Below are 21,020 nucleotides of genomic sequence, written 5' to 3' on the forward strand. Positions count from 1 at the left end.
ACAAGTAATGAAGTGACAATTGTATTCAATCACACATATTGAAGTTACTATAAAATGAGTTTAATGTAATGCTGATTGTTGTTTGTGTGCAGAAAAAAGGTTTTACAGACCGACTACAAAATCTCCAAAACTGTATGCAACGATATTGCAGCGATGCGTTTAGTTTTCACTGCTTGCCATCACTGCTGTTCTGTTCATGTTCAGTTTTATTAGCATTTTAATTAATGGGTCTAATTCACTCGAAAGACTGCGTTGGCACAGTAGTCACAAATGTATTCACTTGTCACAAAGTGACAGCAAGCACTTTACAGTAACCAAGCAGTAAATAAAATGTGAGTGAAACAGAAGAACAGAATGTGCATGTAAGTCATCTTCCTTGGCTACCAGTGGAAAATAAAAGTGCAAGTTGATAAATGTTCATAAGCAATATAAATCAGAGCTCTGGATTCCAAAATGAGTTTAGTCAGGAACTCGTTTGTACACCTATTAGCTATAGGGATGGAAATCTTTGGAAATTTAATCACTCTGTACAAATTCTATGTACAAAATGTCATGGACTTGTCTTTATTGTGGAGGACAGATTACCAACTACAGAGAGCCAAGGAGAAACAAGTTGAGTCATTCGACAAAGTAGTGTCGATATGATTCTGTACACATGGGATCTGTGGTAATTAAAGACTAAACGCTACACAGGGACATGCTGTACTACAGTATATATGAACTTCAAGATTCAGGAACTTTGTAATCCAATTGTAACAGGAATATATCATCACTGAGGAACGAGCACATTAGTCCACACTGTTTATTAATTTATGGACCCTCTAATTCTCATTTGTAAACAGCAGGCCAGTTAGAAGTTTCAACTGCTTGGCTTTAATGAGAAAGCAAGTGCAAGCAGAACAATAGCATTAGGAGGGCTCCCAACTCCTGCTAATGATCCTCAAGAGTTTTATAATAAGCCCACATTATGCACTTCATCAGTCTAAACACTTAACCTGGGCTTAAGATGGCTTTATTTCTGTACTGTAATGAGCCAAAACACATTTTTCTTTCTGCAGCAAATTATGGGAACAAATGAAATTACTGACGCACAATGCAACACAATAGCTTTGCGTCAGACCGCAATGTTTTCTTTCGTGAGTGGCCTATCTAGTTATTATAGATTGGAGAGAACAGAACATCTTTGCTATTGTAAGAGAGACATCTTCTCTGACATCACACATAATCCACTTTTGAGATCAGAAATAGAGACGATACACATTGAATAATGATGGTAATGACTCACTGTCATTTCCCTAATGACTATTATGCTTACAATCTAGTGAGAGCTGCTTTACAAAATGTGACTTTTTGTCACCTGTGGAAAGGACTGATTAAATACACTTTTGCATGACACTTATTTTAGTGAAATATATTGTAAATATCAAAATTCATTACCAAGCCTCTTTATTTATTACCAAATTTTATCAGCTTTTAAATGTGATCTTGGACCACACAACCAGTTATAAGGATCAATTTTTCAAAATTGACATTCATATATCCATTGTGCTTTCCATTGATGTGTGATTTGAGGGAGCTAAAAAATCTAAATACTGAGAAAATTGCCTTTAAAGCTGACCAAAGGAAGTTTTTAACAATGCATATTACTTATCAACAATGAAGTTTTAATATATTTATGGTAGGAAATCTACAAAATATCTTCATGGAACATGATCTTTACTTAATATCCTAATGATTTTTGACATAAAAGAAAAATCAATCATTTTGACCCATACAGTGTATTTTTAGCTATTGCTATAAATACACCCATGCTACTTATGACTTATGGTTTTGTGCTCCAGGGTCACAAATGATGATATGGGACACATCATAAATCAAACTGATTTAATTTCTGACTGACCCTTTGATGCAAAGGTTTAAGATGACCACTGAACAGGCTGATGTGTCCAGTCGGATGGCTGTGTCCACAGGTGCCAGTTTTGACCGGCAGGTCTTCAGTGCGATAGAGGGTGTGGTGGAGAACCTCCTGGCCTCCGATTGGCTCCAGGTAGAATGTATCATCTGAGTTCAAGACAATCAAAGCTCTGCAGAAGGAAATTGGAGTAATGTCAGCTCAAATGCTTTCTTGTTAAACTTCTAACTGTCAATTATTTACTCACCTTCATGTGGTTCCAAAGCTGTTTGACTTTATTTCTTAACAAATAAATATATTTTGGACCCCAGATAACCTTGGACCCCTTTCATTGTATGGACAAAAAACCCAGAAAGTCATATGAGTTTGGAACAACATGAGAATTTGTTTTAGTAAGGGTTTGCCCTTACTAGTGCTATTTAAGAATGCAAGTAAAAGAGATGTGCATATCTATGAGTTCATTTTCAGTTTATCTTTCTTTTACAAACATACATAGACACACAGAGTGGAATTTTAATGCCTCTTGATCCTTGTTTTAGCCTCAGTATAGTTAACGGCATTAAGTAGTTATGCATTAACTAACCAGAGAGATCAGAAGGACCGCTGAAATGCTGCTGGAATTGAGGTCTCGCAGTGCACCTCTACAGAACCACTCTAAATTTGACTTCTGTAAAAAGTTTTCAAACAGTACATTTGAAAAATATGTTAAAAATAAAGTTCTCGAGTTGCCCCCTTTGTGCCTACGATGTGTCCTTAATATGCATTTTTGTCGAGTCTGGAATGATATTGGTTCCACAGTAGACCACTATTCAACATGCAGCACTACGGCAAGGACTTGTGGCTGAATTTGGGACAAGGACTTTAGAGTTTGATTTGGTTAAAGGTTCAGTAATATTAATATATATATATATATGGAGTGGTAGTGTATTTATCAATTAAGAACAAGAGCTTTCATTATCAGCAATGCATCGCTGGCAGAAGTACTAATGTATGCTAATAAAAACAGAAAAGTTTTACTAAATATAAAGAGAAAAAATAAAATACTGTTCCACAGTAATTCCAGTTTGTTTTAATTTGTTTTATTATTGTTTACAAAAGAGATTTATGGTTATTGGAAATGTGTTTTGTCTTTACATTTTTCACAACTGGTCCAAATCCATTTAGTCACAAAACCATTTGTTTACGCCCCAGGGTATCCAACTATTATCTTCAAAATGAGGATTGTCATTTCCCCCAAGTTGACAACAGGCAAGCAGAAATGACTCAAGGTATGGCTTTATAATAGTTCCTGACACTAAAACTGTAGGCAAATTTGGCTGTGATTTGATTTGCCTTGGCATATATGTAATGATATTCATGAAATAATACATAATAAAATAAATATTTAATGATAAAAATAAAACAATCAACTACATTACTGTCAAATTTTTAAATGGACTGGTGCCTCTGCAGACTTTGGCACACATCAGCACATGACCTCCAATGAGCTCAGAGTAAAGAAACGCAATAGTCGCCTTGAGAAAAGCCATATGAAAACATAGTGCTAATTACGTTTGCTCTTACAAAATCTTGCAACAGCTGTTCAACGACTTGATCTGTCTTCATAAGAAATTCAAGACCTTTGGCAATATCAAGAGACAGACTCTCCAGGGCTTTGCCCTTAAAAACTCTGTTATTTTCATATAACTGGCTACTCAACTCAATATATATTACAACAAACTCTGGATGTCAGAAGAGCAACTGCTCTCATATGCACTGAATGAACAGGAATGAAAGCAAACACACTTTAAGGAACGCTGATTCATCCCACAACTATCCTGACTGCTGCTCTCTGATTTCACACAATTTTCCAGAGTAAATGGCAGTTTTATTTATCATCTAGCCACATTTAACCAATTATGTAGCTAACACATCTTTGGTATATTAAATGATTTAAATGGTTTTTAAAATATTTTTCCCCTCACTGCAGCTTCTTTTCTGATACTACTTCATAATAACTTTCTTTGTCAAAAAACATGTGACCCTGGACCACAAAACCAGTTGCTTAAGTTGCTGAAGTATATTTGTAGCAATAGCCAAAAATACACTGTATGGGTCAAAATTATAAATTTGTCTTTTATGCCAAAAATCATTAGGATATTAAGTAAAGATCATGTACCATGAAGATATTTAGTGAATTTCCTACCATAAATATATCAAAACGTAATTTATGATCAGTAATATGCATTGCTAAGAACTTCATTTAGAGAAGTTTAAAGGCAATTTTCTCAGTATTTGGATTTTTTTGCACCCTCAGATTCCACATTTTCAAATAGTTATATCTCGGCCAAATATTGTCCTATCATAACAAATCATACATCAATGGAAAGCTTATTTATTCTGCTTTCAGATTATGTAGAAATCTCTATTTTGAAAAATGTACACTTATGACTGGTTTTGTGGTCCAGGGTCACATATAGTTCACGTATAATCAAAAATTAATATACACTACCATTCAGTAGTTTGGGGTCTGTAAGATTTTTTAATGTTTTGAAAGAAGTCTCTTTTGCTGTATTTATGCTGCATTTATTTAATCAAAAATATAGTAAAACAGTAATATTATCACTATCCATTGTTTTATATTTATTCCTGTGATGGCAAAACTCTGCAGCCTCCAGTCTTCATTCTACATTTCTTGTTATTACAAATGTTGAAAACATATGTGCAGCTTCATATTTGTTTCATAATTCTCTGATGAACAGAAAGTACAAAAGAACACTCTTATTTGAAAGAGAAATCTTTTAGAACATTTTACAACACTTTTTAAAACATCATTATAAATGTCTTCACCGTGTCCTTGCCAAGTAAAAATATAAATTTCTTTGGGGGAAAAAAAAAATCTTACTGACCTAATCTTTGATAGGTGTAATTATATAGTGTATAATGGTTACATAAGGTAGTAATTACTTTTTATCAATAAAGAATATTAAATTAAACTTGTTATCCATGACCTTCATGTTCTCTTTGCCCACCAGTACAATAAATGTGTAGTAAAATGAAAGCAATCCTTTATTTATTATCATGACAAAACCTTTGGTTTGTGAAACTTTTAATACAGTCTTTGGTTTGTATCTCTAGGCATTAGGTTCAGATTCAGCAGGAACAGACAGGGGCAGATGCAGTTTCAAGGCTGTTTGTGGATATTGTTTATACGTCGAGAGGAAGCTTTCAGTGCTGAATGAGGACTGAGCACAACAAACTATTAACATTCTGGTAGGGCCACAGCATTAGTCATCGGTGCCTATATTCAATAACCTGGCCAAAACATTTCCGCTCTTCACAAATTAAGCACAGAGAATTGTGCCGACACAATTCTCTGTCAATTCAAATAGATGGCTGACTATTTGCAACCACAAATGCAGTGTATCAACTAGATTTTCTTTCTCTCTGTGGAGCATTTTGTACTTTCATGCTTCCATGCAAACCCATAAACACTTGCTCACAAAGTCTTATTCACACAACTAACTGAAAAAACAAAAAGAGTCATACTGCTCACAGGATGTTCGTACAATCAAGCAGTTTACATGCTTAAGCTATGTGACATTTTAGCCTTCCTAAGACATGTGACCGAATGAATTGAGTGTATTGTGTCAGAAGAGAATCCAATTATGCAAACATGGCATACCTCATTCCCAAACATGTGCTCAGAGCGACCCAAGAGTCATCATGACCTCTGACCCTCCCGTGATAGAAGCAATGATCCTGGAAAAGGAAGGGGAGAAAGAGATTGCTAGCGGCAATGCAGAGAAAACTTGATAAGAGGGAGCAGTTTGCTCAAGAGACAGGCTGCAGAGTTAATGTTGTTCATAAAATGGGCAAAACCAAGTTAATGGAACATCTATCTAATTAGTAGTAAAAAGACTACATCTGTAAATCACAATTGCATTTGTTACATTTTTGGCTTTCAGGTTTATTGGACTTAATTAGTCTCTTTTTGATTGCGGCACCAAAAAACTTCCCTCAGGAGTTTACCGCTAACATTTGGAAAATAATCGCTCCATTTAACTCTACTGAAACAGATCCGAAATATGTACAAGTGATATTCTTTTATCTATTATAAAAGGCTTACATGAACGGTCAGACCATGAAATTAGTTCATTTATTTGAACAGACAGGAAGCAAAAGAGGGATGGTCAAGCATGACAGACACAAATCAACAGTCTCTGGAGACAACACTTGACAATCCCTGCTTCCAAATATACCTACTTCCCTACTATGTAGTAGGTGAAAAACAGTATGTGAAATGAGAAGTATGTGCAAATTCCTCAAACAGTAGATGAAAAAGTGTGCATCTGATGTCCAGTGAGGCCACAGGAGAGGACTTGTGAGTGGTTTCATCCAGTTTTCATTTATATTACACACATTATATAGATTACTGTTGGAAAGTTTGTTCCTCATGAAAAGAGGATGCAATTTGGTCACACTTTATTTTAAGGTCTAATTCTCACTATTAACAAATCATTAGCTACAACATTTGCCTCAACAAATTCCTAATTTGCTGCTTATTAATAATTAAGGTAGTTGTAAAGATTAAGGATGTAGAATATGGTCATACAGAATATGTCCTTTATAATTACTAATAAACAGCCAATAAAGGTATGATAATAATCAACTATTTAATAGTGAGAATTGGTCCCTATACTATAGAGTTAACTGTAGTTGTTACTATTTATTATTTATTTAGCATTTCTGTTGTTGTTTTTTTGTTATAATTTTTTTTTTTTTTAAGGTTTTGGTTTAATGTTGTTTTATCTAAAATTACTATTGTCATCATAGACTCTCCATTATTTTCCAACAATGCTGTCTTATATATATATATATATATATATATATATTATATTTAAGTGTGTGTGTGTTTGTTTTTTGATTGAAATCAGCAGCAGTACTTCCTCTTCTTCCTGTCAGTGCTTCCTCTTGTTGTCAGTAGATCAAAATTGCGCACCATTTATTCTCAGATCCGTTCCATGCCATCATTTCAGGCCATCATAGGGAATATTTTCATTTCCAATAACTGGAACTAAGACATAAAACTGATTTGCTATAATGTGAAGCCTGCACACTGACAGTTTAATCTTCCCGCTGTAGGACTCATGAATATTTGATTTTCTTTGATTTGATAGGACTAAGGTTTGCTTAATGACTTTTTTTATGAAGTTATAAATACAATGCTAATTAAACCTCTGTGAGTGTGTGTATGTGTGGTTATTAAAGGGGGAAAATTACAACCTGATTGTAATGTGCGGTTAACCAGCTGGCTTAGGGATCAGTCCCTTCTGTCATATTTTCCTTTTTGGATGCTGGTAGCCGCAAGAAAGATAGAAAGAAGGAGAAATCCTCTGCTATTTTCCCTAGATTGAATTACCCCATCTATCACAACAGGGAGCGTGAGGGGTGCTGTGATCTCTGCGGTAACTAAAGCGAACTGCTCATTCCCTTCAAAAGCTCTTTGTGTGTTAGCGACCAATGGTGAGCTGCACGCCCATCCTGTGCTGCTCACTCAAGGGGGCAGCTGGAAGCTGTTAAAAGGGCTCAAAAATAATCAGGGGTGTGACTTCACTCCCATCAACCCTTGTCAAGTGATGGAAACGCAATTACAAAGCTCAGAGTGCAAGTGGATTTGGGATCCTTCAGTCAAAAAAGGCAGTTTATGGCTGAAGATATTCGCTTATGGTTTTGTATCCTTTTCTGGCTGATCAATAAGTCGGATTTTGGGGGTGCGTGGAGCAAAACAAAACTGTTTTGCAACGAACAGACAGCGTGAAAAATCGAGCAATTTTGTCTTATATTCCGAGTCACACTTTTTGATATCGAGTCGCTTTCGTCCCTGATTGAACCCGGCACTTCACACCTCAACCACATTCAACGGAAGCACATAAGTGACAAGTTTTCACAACTTTCTGCAAGAGCTAGCAATAAATTATCTGTATAAAATCTGCCTTCTGCAGCTAAAATCTATCGTAATGGAACCTCCAGAGTCTTCTTTGCCCGTTAACTGAATGTTTTGCAGGAATTGAAAATAAGGAAAGAATTATTCATAACAAAAATATCCCTACTGGCAGCATTAGACTGTTTACTGGCTACATTGTATGAGGCTGTTTATTTGTGATTTGAGTGTTCAAGTACGTTAATAGGCCTGCTCATGTTCTCACATGTGAGAAAGACATGATAACACAACAGAACTAAAAATTGCAATTATATTGCAGTATTTTATGCAGTAAAATTAACTTTATTGCAGTAAGTAGAATATATAATAATAATATATAGAATATATAATAATAAAAAATCTGAGTACCAGGAGTATTCATTTTTACATTACAAATATGACTGAGATTTGCTTTGTTAGAATAAATTATTTATAAATTAGGGCTATCAATCTTTTTTTCATGGCTCATGACACATGGCTCATTACATGATATAATCCAAGTAATTGCAAATAATCACACACCAGTACTTGAGAAAAGTGATCATTTTAAGACATTAAATTATTGCAGCAGATGAAAACATTGAATGGACATTACAATATAATGTTATTTTTATATTAATATCATTGTGCCCATTACTGGTTCACAGTCCACAGCAATCTATTTTGTACGGAGCGCTTTAAGGGACATTGCGGTGGGAAAAATTCAGGGTGAGTGGAAAAAATTTGGGGTGGGAAGAAAAACTATTTTTCAAATGTTTTGCTGTCACATTTTGGTTTCCGTTTGGTTCATGATTGCCCTTATTTGGTTCTCCTGTCATTAGTTAATCATTGTTTATTATATCCACCTGTTTTTTATTAATCATCTTGTTTGCTCCTTTGTTCCCGTTCCTTTATAAGTCCTCAGTTCTGCTTAATGTTGAATTATGGAAAGTGTATTGATGAAGATTAAAGTTTCTTTTGTTTGTTTACTCCTTCGTCGAGCGCGTTTACTCTACAACCACAGATCCGTGACATTAGCGTTCCCTCACAAAACTTTTGCGTTCTCCCGCAAAACCAGTTGAGTTCGGACAAACTCTTCCTATTTACTTTACAGCTTTCAGTGGTTACAGCTTGTATGTTCACAATGGAGCGGTTCATAGAGTTTTGTTTTGAACTTGGACTCAATAAAGTTATAGTTATACAGTCAGTGCTTAGTTCAAGGCACGGTTTCAAAACATTAAATTCGATAATAATAAATCCTGATAAAAATAATTAGGCCAACATTAATAACCTTATTAATAATATTACAAATAAAGCAGAATATGAACGCAATGCCCTGCACGTTAAGCCTTTTCTTCCCCGTAGAAAACACTTAAGGTAAGCTAATGAAAGGTTCATACTCGTATGTTCACAATGGAGCGGCTCATAAAGTTTTTATTTTGAACTTGTACTCAAGTATAAAGAAATACAGGTTCGTTCAAGGCACGGTTTTGGGACATTCTATGCTTAATGTTTAATGCTTAATGCGGCTTATTAAAACATGAGGACCAAATTCAATAATAATAAATACTAATAAAATTATTAGGCTAATTGTAACGATGCGTGGTTGTAGAGGTAAGCGCACGAAGACAGGAGTAGACGTAAAGGAGTATTTAATAGGCTTAAACACACATTGAACATTATAAATATTAAACCAAAACAAAGACTAAGGGAGAACTGAGGACTTATAAAGGGACTGGAACAAAGGAACAAACGAGATGATTAATATAAAACAGGTGAATGGAATAAACGATGATTAACTAATGACAGGAACCGACCATAAAAGGACAAACAGGAACTATACTGAAACAAACACGTGACACAAATATTAATAAGCTTATTAATAATATTACTATTAATAAAGCAGAATAGCCCAGAATATGAATGCAATGGATTTGGTATTTTTAAATCACCGTTTTCATACATTAGCCTACCGTAAGCATTTTATGGGGAAGAAAAAGCTTTAGTGCAGGGCGTTGCATTCTATGCTTCTGCTTAGTAATATTATTAACAAGGTTATTAATATTAGCCTAATAATTTGATCACCGTTTATTATTATTGAATTTGGTCCTCCAATGTCACCGTTTTAAAGCATTAAGCCACATTAAGCGTTTTAGAATGTCCCAAAACCGTGCCTTGAACTAAGCACTGACTGTATTACTTTATTTGAGTCCAAGTTCAATATAAAACTCTATGAACCGCTCCATAGTGAACATATGGAGCTGTATGAACCACTGCAAGCTGTAAAGTAAACAGTCCGAACTCAACTGGTTTTTCAAGGGAACGCAAAGTTTCTCGAGGGAATGCAAAAGTTTTACGAGAGAACACAAAACATTTGAAATATATTTTTTCCACTCACCCCGAATTTTTCCCACCACAATGTCCCTAAAAGGGCTCCGTAATTTTGCAATCACGTTTGCCTGAAGCAATATTTTTTACTGCTTATTTAATATAAATAATCACACTAAACAAATGTTTAATTCACATGCTAATATAACATTTCTGTTTTTAACTTTCTGCTTTTTAAAATAGCTTTACATGTCAAGCAAATAAAACGCACTGAAACAGAAATACAAGAACTGAGAAAAGCAGAGACAGAGAGGAACATAGGCATAGACCAGCACACACACACACACACACACACACATGTTTACTTAGCTTTCTAAATGGGGACATCCCATAGGCGTAATGGTTTTTATACTGTACAAACTGTATGTGCTATTGCCCTACACCTAAACATAGCCCTCACAGGAGACTTTCTGCATTTTTACAATTTCAAAAAAACTTTGTTTAGTTTTTTTTTAAACCCGTTTTACAAATGAGGACGTCCCCAAAGGGAGGTTTTTGAAGATTTTGTCAGGTTTACCTCACTTTTGGGTTAACTTATGGTTAAGTAGGTACACACACACACACAGACACAGAAACAGACAGAGGTTTCAGTTCTGCTTACAGTGTGATTGCTGGTTTTGGTGACAGGGAGGCCATTCTCATAGTGAGTTTCAGTGAAGTCATCACCCAGGAGCTCCCTAAGAGAGACAAAATGAAAAAACAAGCTGTCATTGTGATAGCACTACACACACATACACATTTGGCGGAGGTTTATGCCATTTCAACAGAAATACTTTGTCTTTTGAAGCAATGCTTTGCACATTAAGATACCGAGAAAATGTGTATATGCATGTTAAGGGGTTGAACTAACCACAAGATTATATAATGCACAGGATGAAAATTTGCTAAATATTTAACAATGTTTCAAATGAATTGTGTTTACTGCAAGTGAGCTTTAAAAAACAAAAAGGTAATCTAAATGTAAAAAGGCAAAATGTAATATTTAGCATATGACACATTACCATTGAAAAGTTTAAGTTTAGTAAGATTTTTCTGAAAGAAATTAATAATTTTATTCAAGCAAGGATGAATTAAATTAATCAAAAGTGACAGTACTTTTATGTTGTTACGAAAGGTTTCTTTTTAAAATCAACGTTGTTCTTTCTATTCATCAAAGAACCCTTGAATAATGGTTTTAAGAAAGAATCCTGAAACATAGTTTCAACAAAAACATGAAGCAGCACAACTGAAATAACTTCTTGTTATGTATTTCTAACATAAATCCTGAAGTTTGCCGTATGTAAACAGTGCTTTACAATTAGTCACAGTATGTCAGGTCATCATGACAATAAAATGAAAAGATCAGATATAATTGTAATCAGTAGCCAAATCTTTTTTAACTTGTCTCGTAACGACATAATGTTTTTTTGGATTTTAACCCAGGGTGTATTTGAATAAATTCTGTAATTTTTGCTTTTTCTGTGATAATTTGCATTAAGCCACAGATGCTGTCTTGCACTGACCCCAAAACTTTCCTAAAGAGCATTGCAAGCAATAGTTTTTGATAGCTCAAATAATGTTTCAAGCGGAACAGCTTTTAGACAAGCATAGCATAGATACAAAAATGTGCATTACTATAGTACATGTAATATATAAGGTTAAAGTTCAACCAATGGAGTGTCATTAGACAATAAGCTTCAGCAACTCTGTTTATCCCACCTCAGAGATCCCATCAGAGTGTGAGGACTGATGTGCATAATAATGTATCAGCCTTATTTTTGAAAAGTAGAGATAAACAATGAAATTTGTGTTGCTTTGAATTTGCTTTGAGTTGCAAGGGACCTTGCTGGCTAAAACACTTGCAAGATTACACAGTCATGACATGCTTAAATGTCAGTGATGTTGGTCCATCTAAAAAAGCTATCATCACCTTGTACAATGACTCCAGACTAATCTGAATGTGATGCTATTTAAGTCATCTGACCCATGGCTATTCATAATCATGTATTTATTTGTGATAACTATGAAGCAGCTGAAGTACTGCACTTAGAATCCATATTTCTATTACAAACACATCTAATTAGTGTGGTTGTAGAAACCAAAGCAGCTCTAATTCCTTAAGAAATTCAGATAACCTACCCACAAACTTCTGTTTTGTACATTCCTGTCATTAACAAAGAGCACTGTGGGAAATATGTATGCATAGCTCTCAGAAACCTCAAGAAAATGTGAACTCTGCCTAAATGAGCAAAAATAAATCAAGCAGACACTGGAACGGCAAAACTGTGGCAAACATCGTTGTAATGGCTGAGAAAGTGACAAAACCAGTGGGATTCAGTTAATGTATTCCTACAGTGAGAGGAAATTGTTAAAGGGTCATATTTTCTGACCATTTAATTTCCCTCACCCCCGAAGCAAAAACAGTCATTATTTAGTTTTTCACTTGTCTAACTTTAAGGTGGAGCCCCAGTAGACAAAAAATAGGAGAGAGGACAGGAGCATGATTTGAGACAGACGGCTTCCCGGCAGGAGCTATGAGAAGTGCACGGGCTAGATATTCTGGCATCTCCAATGCAGAAAACAGTCATTCAACAACGTAACTTCTACATTTACACTAAAGACAGAAAAAAAGAGTCAGTTTTAACCTTCCTCGCAGTAAACAATGCATACATCAGCTATAACTGACATCCTCCAAATCAATGAACATGCCAAAAATGTGCTTAAATGTTAAAGTCACTGCATATTGATGTGCTGCACGTGCAATCTGAGTCCAGCTTCTACATTATATTTTGCAAAGGTTGGCTGCCAAATGTAAGCAAGTGCACATCCATCTGCTTCCTCCAACTAATGTAGCACATCCATCCTTTTGCTCCCACTGATGTAACACCCTCCAACAGTTATCTGACAGAATGAATAGCTGCCATGAGAAAATGTGAGACTGTTTAGAAATCAGGAGTCGCTAAGATTATGTAATTCCTTTTAAAGATAAAGTGTGTCATTTTTTTAAATGTTCAAATACTTTCTCCTATCCCAGCTTAACATGCAAAGACAATATCAGCTTGCAGTCGGGTGACTTCTGTAAGAGTGTAAACACTGTATCAACTTCTGGCTTCACCAGTGGTATTATTTGAGTGGTGTTCCAAAAGTCCTAATATAAAGTCCAGCAGCATGAAACAAGTGGCTGTCCATATGATTTAATCACTGAATCATTCTCTCAGCCAGTTTGTTCAAAAACATTGATTTATTCTGGAACTAAACAAATTACTGCCTTTACAAGTGAGTCACTGAATCGTTCACTTAGCTGAAGTGTTCAGAAAACACTGAATCATTCCAGTACAAAACAAGTGAGCGTTTGCATGAGTGAATCACTTAATCAATCACTCACCTAATTAATTTAAAACACTGATTCAATCAGGAATTAATTAGCATACACTCTTAAAAATAAAGGTTCCAAAAAGGGGGTTTTCACAGAAGAACCAGTTTTGGCTACCCAAAGAACCTTTCTACGGAGACCCTAAGAGCTCATGGTGGTGGAAAGATTTCGGGGTGGGTGAAAAAAATTCAGGGTGGGAGGAAATTTTTTTTCAAATCTTTTGCGTTCTCTCGCAAAACTTTTGCGTTCCCTCGCAAAACTTTGCGTTCTCTCGCAAAGATGTTTGCGTTCTCTCGCAAAGATGCTTGCTTTGCGAGAGAACGCTAAGTTTTGCAAGAGAACGCAAGGTTTTGCGAGGGAATGCAAACATCTTTGCGAGAGAGCGCAAAGTTTCGGAAGAGAACGCAAACATCTTTGCGAGAGAACGCAAAGTTTTGCGAGGGAACGCAAACATCTTTGCGAGAGAACGCAAAGTTTTGCGAGGGAACGCAAACATCTTTGCGAGAGAACGCAAAGTTTTGCGAGAGAACGCAAAAGTTTGAAAAATATTTTTTCCTCCCACCCCAAATTTTTTTCACCCACCCCGAAATCTTTCCACCACCATGAGCTCTAAGGGGCTCCGTACCTTTCAGAGAAAAAGTTCTTAAAAGAACCATTTTTGTGAAGAACATTTTAATAATCTAAAGAACCCTTATCCATTGTAAAGAACCTTTTGTGGAATGAAAAGGTTCCATGGATGGTAAAGGTCCTTTGTGGAACCACTGATGCCAATAAAGAAACTTTATTTTTAAGAGTGTACTACTCTTACTATTTTAGCCATAGAAAGATATCGTAAAAATAGTAAGTATTCTAAATTTAGCCTGTCTTTATGTGCAAGTCATTAAATCGTTCACTCAACTGATTTGTTCAAAATCACATACTGTCTATGTCAGGGGTCAGCAATTAGCAGACAATGGACAGAGATAAGAGTTACACCATTTTACCATTTCTACAGTTTAAGTTAGCAGTGCATCAAAACAACAGAACTTCACATACCACTTGCTGTTGACTCAGACCGTTCAACTAAATGTTTGTGATAAATTAATGATGTGCCTTTTTACACAATAAAGTTTTTTGAAAATACAGAGTCTGGACCCCTTGTAACTTTAATTGAACACCCCTGGTCTATATGGCTGTGTCTCATTTCAAAGGCTGCACCCTCCGGAGGTGGCATTTATCAGCTGCATATGCCATTGAGGCTGTCACATTTTAGAAAGGAACCATTATAAAATTGACTATTATTCCTTGTGTGTAATCACTGCCATTTCTGTGGAATGTAATAGTTACTTTTCTGAAATAAGAGAGGCTTGATGATATATATGCAGCAGACAAATGCAATCTCTGGAGGCTGCAGCCCTCAAAATGTATGAAACATTGAATCAATCACTCAATGGATTTGTTCAAAACTCTGATTCATTCAGGAATAAAAAAGTGGCTGCCTAAATGAGTGAATCGTTTACCCAACTGATTCATTTAAACACACTTAATCATTCAGAAACAATATCTGCTACTGTTTGTCGCATAGGAATGCAGAATGGTTGATTCTGCTGTGAAAATTTTCATTAGCAGGGTGAAAATAGACAAGGCGATTGGCAATATTGAGTCAAGTGTAAATATAAGGCCACTGTATATAAAAAAGCATTGTTGAATTTCACTACAATCTAGGACTTTTTTTTGTCACAGACTTCAAACATTAAAGATGATGAGAGTTTTAGTGCATGTGTTCTGTTGTCCTTTTCCTGCCTTTAATGATAATAATGTTTATGCTGATTGCTCAATCCCAGATAATAGGAGACAAATTAAAGAGAAAAAATTCAAAGTAAGCAGTGCTGGTCCAATTCTTCTTCTGAACATCAGACAGGGAAGAGCCACACAGTAGCCTACAGCTTATAAAGAAACAACGGCGAGGGTTTGCGGTGGAGGAGGCACTGAGCACAGGCGGAGATAAGTGAGTGTGAGTGTGTGTGTCTCATTACACTTCTATTTTCAACCACCAGATTCTGGGTTAACTGTCCAGTGGACTTCGCCTTAGATTAATGTGCTTGTTTTATGCACAGCTGGGTTGGAGGAACAAAAAGAATTGGACTTGTCTCAGTGTGTGTATGTGCGTGTGTTTTTCTCTGAGGAAAAACAGGTGCAATTCAGCAATCAGCAGTAGAAAGAAATTACTCATAGTTCTTAGTTGAAAGGCTTACTTGCACAAGCTTGAAAAAATAAAAATGAGAGGCCATCTCAGGAGCAAAAGCCAGCTTATGACCACACATCTTTCCAAAACACAGGACTTACTGTAAAACTACAGCATTCGTTTCTTTATCTGTTCACACATATGCATCACATTTCAGTTTATTGCATAATTAAACAGGAATGTGTTTAGCTATTGTTTACAAGATCACATTTTATATCAATTATTACAAATTACAACACATCTCTCTGGAAAAGTTGATTCTGACACATCAGTTGTGACATTACAAGGTGTGTTATTCCCCGAAAAACCACATAGCATACGCTCATCTAGGTATTTATGGCTGGCGCTTCTTTCATATCTCACATATCACACTGCTGCACTCTCCCTCATTTCATTCAAATGCAACTACTAGCATCTTGCACCTCAGTTATCGACTATTTACTGTAAAATGAAAACGGAGGACTTCAGTAGGTTTGTCTTGTTGCCAGAAAAAAACATTTTGTACACTGTAATGGTTTTAAAGTAATAAACAAGTTTATTTATACGGGTGTTAGGAACTGCTTTGCTTAGCAGAAGCTTTGTGTTTAAAGAGCTAAACAAATATTTCAACTCAAATCGATATTTTGTGTCTAATTATTTACTTAAGTGGCAAGTAGCTGTGTACTAATCTGCTTTGCGTCAGGGTCCTGATCACTCTAGATAGATAGATAGATAGATCAGGAAATTTCTCATTTCTTGGCTTTTTCTTGTTTATATTTGTACTTGGTTACAGTGGCTAGTAACAGGTGTGTGCAGGATGTTTGTTTGATGAATGTGAGTAGGTGTGAAACTCTTTAGCACAACATGAAACCTTATCTGCCACTAAAGATTTACCACAACCCAGGTTGTGTAAACGACTCTGAGCTGTTTATGCAGATTAAAGTTGGACTCTCATAGTCAGTAAGGTGTAAAATCTTCAAGGAGCATCACTATTATTCACTTAAAAGTAGTGTATTTATTTAGTATGCAACAAACCCCCAATCGTAAGTGTTAACTCATCCCATACAATCTGTCCTACAGACATGAATAATACCTCAAACTGTGTTTTGTTGAATAGGGGTGTTTACTACAGTTATTTTCAAACTGACATCTTTCACAGGAAGAAAAAAAGCCATACATTTACACTGAAGGTGGGATTTGAGTCATATCTAGAAAGCAGAATATAATAAGACTAGAACACCCTATAAACCACCTGGCAACACCTAAAATCCCAGAACACCCTAATAGCCACAAATCAACGAATACAAATAAGTTTAGAACATGATTGGAACCACAGAGCAACACTCTGGCATCCATTAAATGGTGACAGATAAAAAAAAAAGTAAAGTTCACATTTTTCAAGGTTACTCGGATTGTGAAAGTCTGACAAAGCAGCTATCACTAAGCTTATTTTACTTTCAAAACAAGTATATGCTGACTACCTTTTTACAGTAAGATTTTAAGACATGAAACATGTGACAAGCTTCTGTTTAATATTTTAAACACTCAAAGAGCTGCTCTTAAACAGCATTTTTTTTTTCATTCTGAGCACAGAAGATTAACCACCAGCATCTCTCATAACAGCTGTTCTGCTGCATCACAAAATCACATTTCCTTCTGGTTCTTATGATCTAAAAGACTATAAATTGTCAAAGAGATTCACAACTACCATCTGATAGCGGCAGACTATCAAAGCATGCCATAATTGTGCTCAAGGTCAAGATGGTGCGACATACCAGATTTTAGCTGTATGTATTCTGCAGTCTGCAACTTTTATTTTCTTCCTGTCTGAAAAACTGAAGGTGTTTACAGTTTTGAAAACACTGGACTGAAAGGGCAGCAGTAAGAAGAGCAGAGGTCACAACACAGGGGAGATGACTGCTTTGTGTTTTATTCTTCATCTCAGAGGAATGAGACTTTACAAACAATGCAAAGGCAATCAGGTAGTGAACAGTCTAGAGCAGGGGTCAAAAATGTGTAGACTGTGGTCCAAATCATTGCTCTTGAATTAGTATAATTAAAAATAAACATATACTGCAGACAGAAAATAAGAGACTTGCTGATTGTCATGACAACAGAGAGCCACCTCTGGCTCAATGTCTATACTGGAAGTAAGCAGCGTGTTGAGACTCAACAAAACTAGATCAGTCTAATAATAATGAGCTGCCTGCTAAGCCATTTCATTTACCTCCATCTGACTTGAATACATTTGTTTTATTTTTTAGTCTTACATTTTTATATTTAAAAAATGTGTTTAGCTTTGTGTGATTTGCTCCTCTAAAATGGTCCATGAAGATTAAACTTTAATACTAGTGGATTTCCTTTGAAGTACACAATTCAAAAATTAGAAATAACAGTAACACTTTACAATAAAGTTCTATTTGTTAACATTAGTTCACTACATTGGTTAACTATAGGCACATGACAAATAATAACAATGTATGTTCTCATTCATTCAAATTCAGATAAGACAGAGATATTACTTATTGGACCAAAAAACAGTACACAAAATCTCTTGGATTACAATTTGCAACTAGACGGATGCACTGTCACGTCCTCTAAAGTCAAAAATCTACAAAAACAGCATTCTTCTATCTTAGAAACATTGCTAAGCTTCGAAGCATGCTACCTGTTTCTGATGCAGAAAAGCTAGTTCATGCATTCATGACCTCTAGACTGGACTATTGTAATGCACTGCTAGCTGGTTGTCCTGCATCTTCAATAAACAAGCTACAGATAGTCCAACATGCAGCGGCTAGAGTTCTTACCAGGTCAAGAAAATATGATCATATTACCCCAATTTTACAGTCTCTGCACTGGCTACCTATTAAGTTCCGTATCATTTACAAAATATTATTACTTGCCTATAAGGCCCTAAATGGTTTAGCTCCTGCGTACCTAACTTGTCTTCTACAACGCTACAATCCACGCTACTCCCTAAGGTCGCAAAACTCTGGACTTTTGGTAGTACCTAGGATAGCAAAGTCCACTAAAGGAGGTAGAGCTTTTTCTACATTTGGCTCCCAAACTCTGGAATAGCCTTCCTGATAACGTTCGGGGTTCAGACACACTCTCTCTGTTTAAATCTAGATTAAAGACACATCTCTTTAGCCAAGCAATATTTTGTGAAATCTGTCAATCTGCAGACTTGCTGTGACTTTCAGCAGCTAGCATTGACTTTTCAAGGCTGTAATTTCAGGCAAAAGTTATGTAGTGTAATCCAGCCTATAGTTTACATAAATTTCAACATTTACATAATACATAATACAAAAAAAGGTTGGGTAACACTTCAGTATAGGGACCAATTCTCACTATTAACTAGTTGCTTATTAGCATGCCTACTATTAACATATTGGCTGTTTATTAGTAAAGCACATATTCTGCGTGACCATATTCTACATCCCTTATCAATATAAACCTAAAAACTTCATAACTATTAATAAGCAGCAAATCAGTTGTTCATTGATGCAAAAGTCGTAGTTAATGGTTTGTTAATGGTGAGAATTGGACCTTAAAATCAAGTGTGACCAAAAGTTGTATCTGTTAATATTATTTAATGAGCCTACATGAACTAACAGTTGTATTTTTTTTATTAACTAACATTATCAACAATTAATAAATACTGAAACAAACATACTGTTCATTGTTAGTTAATGTTAATTAATGCATTAACTAAACTAATAGGACCTTATTGTAAAATGTTACTGAAATAACTTTTTAAGGTAACAAATGCAGTGTTTAATAGTCTGTTGACGTAATACAAAGTACTATCGTTGCCCAGCTTGAAAATGTACAAGTATTCCTGACATGCAAACTGATACCTAGATGGTCCTTACATTTGATCCTCATGTTAAAACATTACTCTTTTGAAGGTTTTTAGGGACAGTGTGCATAAAATTCAGCTGTGTGTGTGGACGAGAGCCAGAGAGAGAGAGACTGTGGCCCAGTGACCTACTGAGGGCATAAAATTGCTTGCCCTTTTAAAGCGGCACCATCTGTTACCAATCACCTCATTCAAACCAGCAGTACTGTACTAGACTTAGAGAGAGAGAACGAGAGAGGGAAAACAAAGGAAATAGGGGGATGGGCACAGAGAGGAGGCAACAAAGATCATCCAAGAACGTATAAGTGACAGAGAAAGAAGGCCGAGATGCAGAGAGAAAAACAGAGTGAGGGAAGAGAAAGAAAAAATATATCCTTCATTGTGTACATTTGACTGGGGTTAAGTGACTCAAGACACAGCAAGATATTTGGGGGGAAGGCAGGGGCTATAAATATTTCAGTGCTAACAATAAACGACAGACGCTCAACTGTATGCCTGTTGGCTTCTTGCTAATACAAACACACCCCAATAAGGACTGTACTTCAACACTGCACTTGCTTTACACTTCTCACAAAAACATCTGCCAAATGTGAACCAAGTTTCAAGAAGTCAAACTTCAGTCGCACTGATGGCATTAGGTCAGAAACACACACGTATGGAAATGCTCATCCAATGCATAGCCCCACACTGTAAAGAGACAGTTTACTCTAAAAATGAAAATTGAGTCATCAGTTAATCACCACAGCCTAAATTATTGTCTTTTTCTTATATAAAGCTATTGTATGGCTTCAGAGACTTGGACTATAACATGCTTTATTGTTATTTTGAAGCATGACATCTTCTACTCTCATTCACTTTTATTATATATGGAAAATATTTACCACAATAGGATAGTTTTCTGCCATGAGAGCAGTGTTTTTGTAAACTGTTTTTACTGTTTAAGACAGTAAACTGTTTACAGTATTGCCCACTATAGTTATATTTGAGCTTGAATCAAATAAAAAAAAGTGTAGTTCACATGAGTGTTTTGCATCTAAATATGCTTCAAAAACATTACAATGAAAAGCACTAATTTTACTGGAAAGTTCCACGATCCCACTTTATATTAGGTGGCCTTAACTACTATGTACTTACATTGAAATTAATTATTTGATACAATGCAATTATTATGTACATACATGTTTTTACATTGTACTTATATATTTAAAAATACCTATATGTAATTACATCTGTAATTCATTTCTGTAATTACATTATAATTACACTGTTGACCCCTCCCTTACACCTTAACCCACCCTTAAACCTACCCATACCACCAAACCTGTCCCTAACCTTACCCATATCCCACCTCAATAGCAGCAA

At 35.6% G+C, this 21,020-nt stretch overlaps 1 protein-coding gene across 1 annotated transcript in view; it reads right to left on the bottom strand.

Annotated features, from left to right (window-relative positions):
• The window catches only part of LOC306843920 (disintegrin and metalloproteinase domain-containing protein 33-like), a 70,306-nt gene that overhangs the window by 23,920 nt on the left and 25,366 nt on the right, over positions 1-21,020 (bottom strand). The window contains exons 4-6 of the mRNA XM_079375642.1: positions 10,843-10,918; positions 5,577-5,653; positions 1,901-2,084 (exon numbers count right to left, since the gene is read on the bottom strand). Of these exons, the coding sequence (XP_079231768.1) occupies positions 1,901-2,084; positions 5,577-5,653; positions 10,843-10,918 (337 nt within the window). The remainder of the gene's footprint in view (positions 1-1,900; positions 2,085-5,576; positions 5,654-10,842; positions 10,919-21,020) is intronic.

This window comes from Barbus barbus (assembly GCF_936440315.1).
Source record: "Barbus barbus genome assembly, chromosome: 2".
NCBI lineage: Eukaryota > Metazoa > Chordata > Actinopteri > Cypriniformes > Cyprinidae > Barbus > Barbus barbus.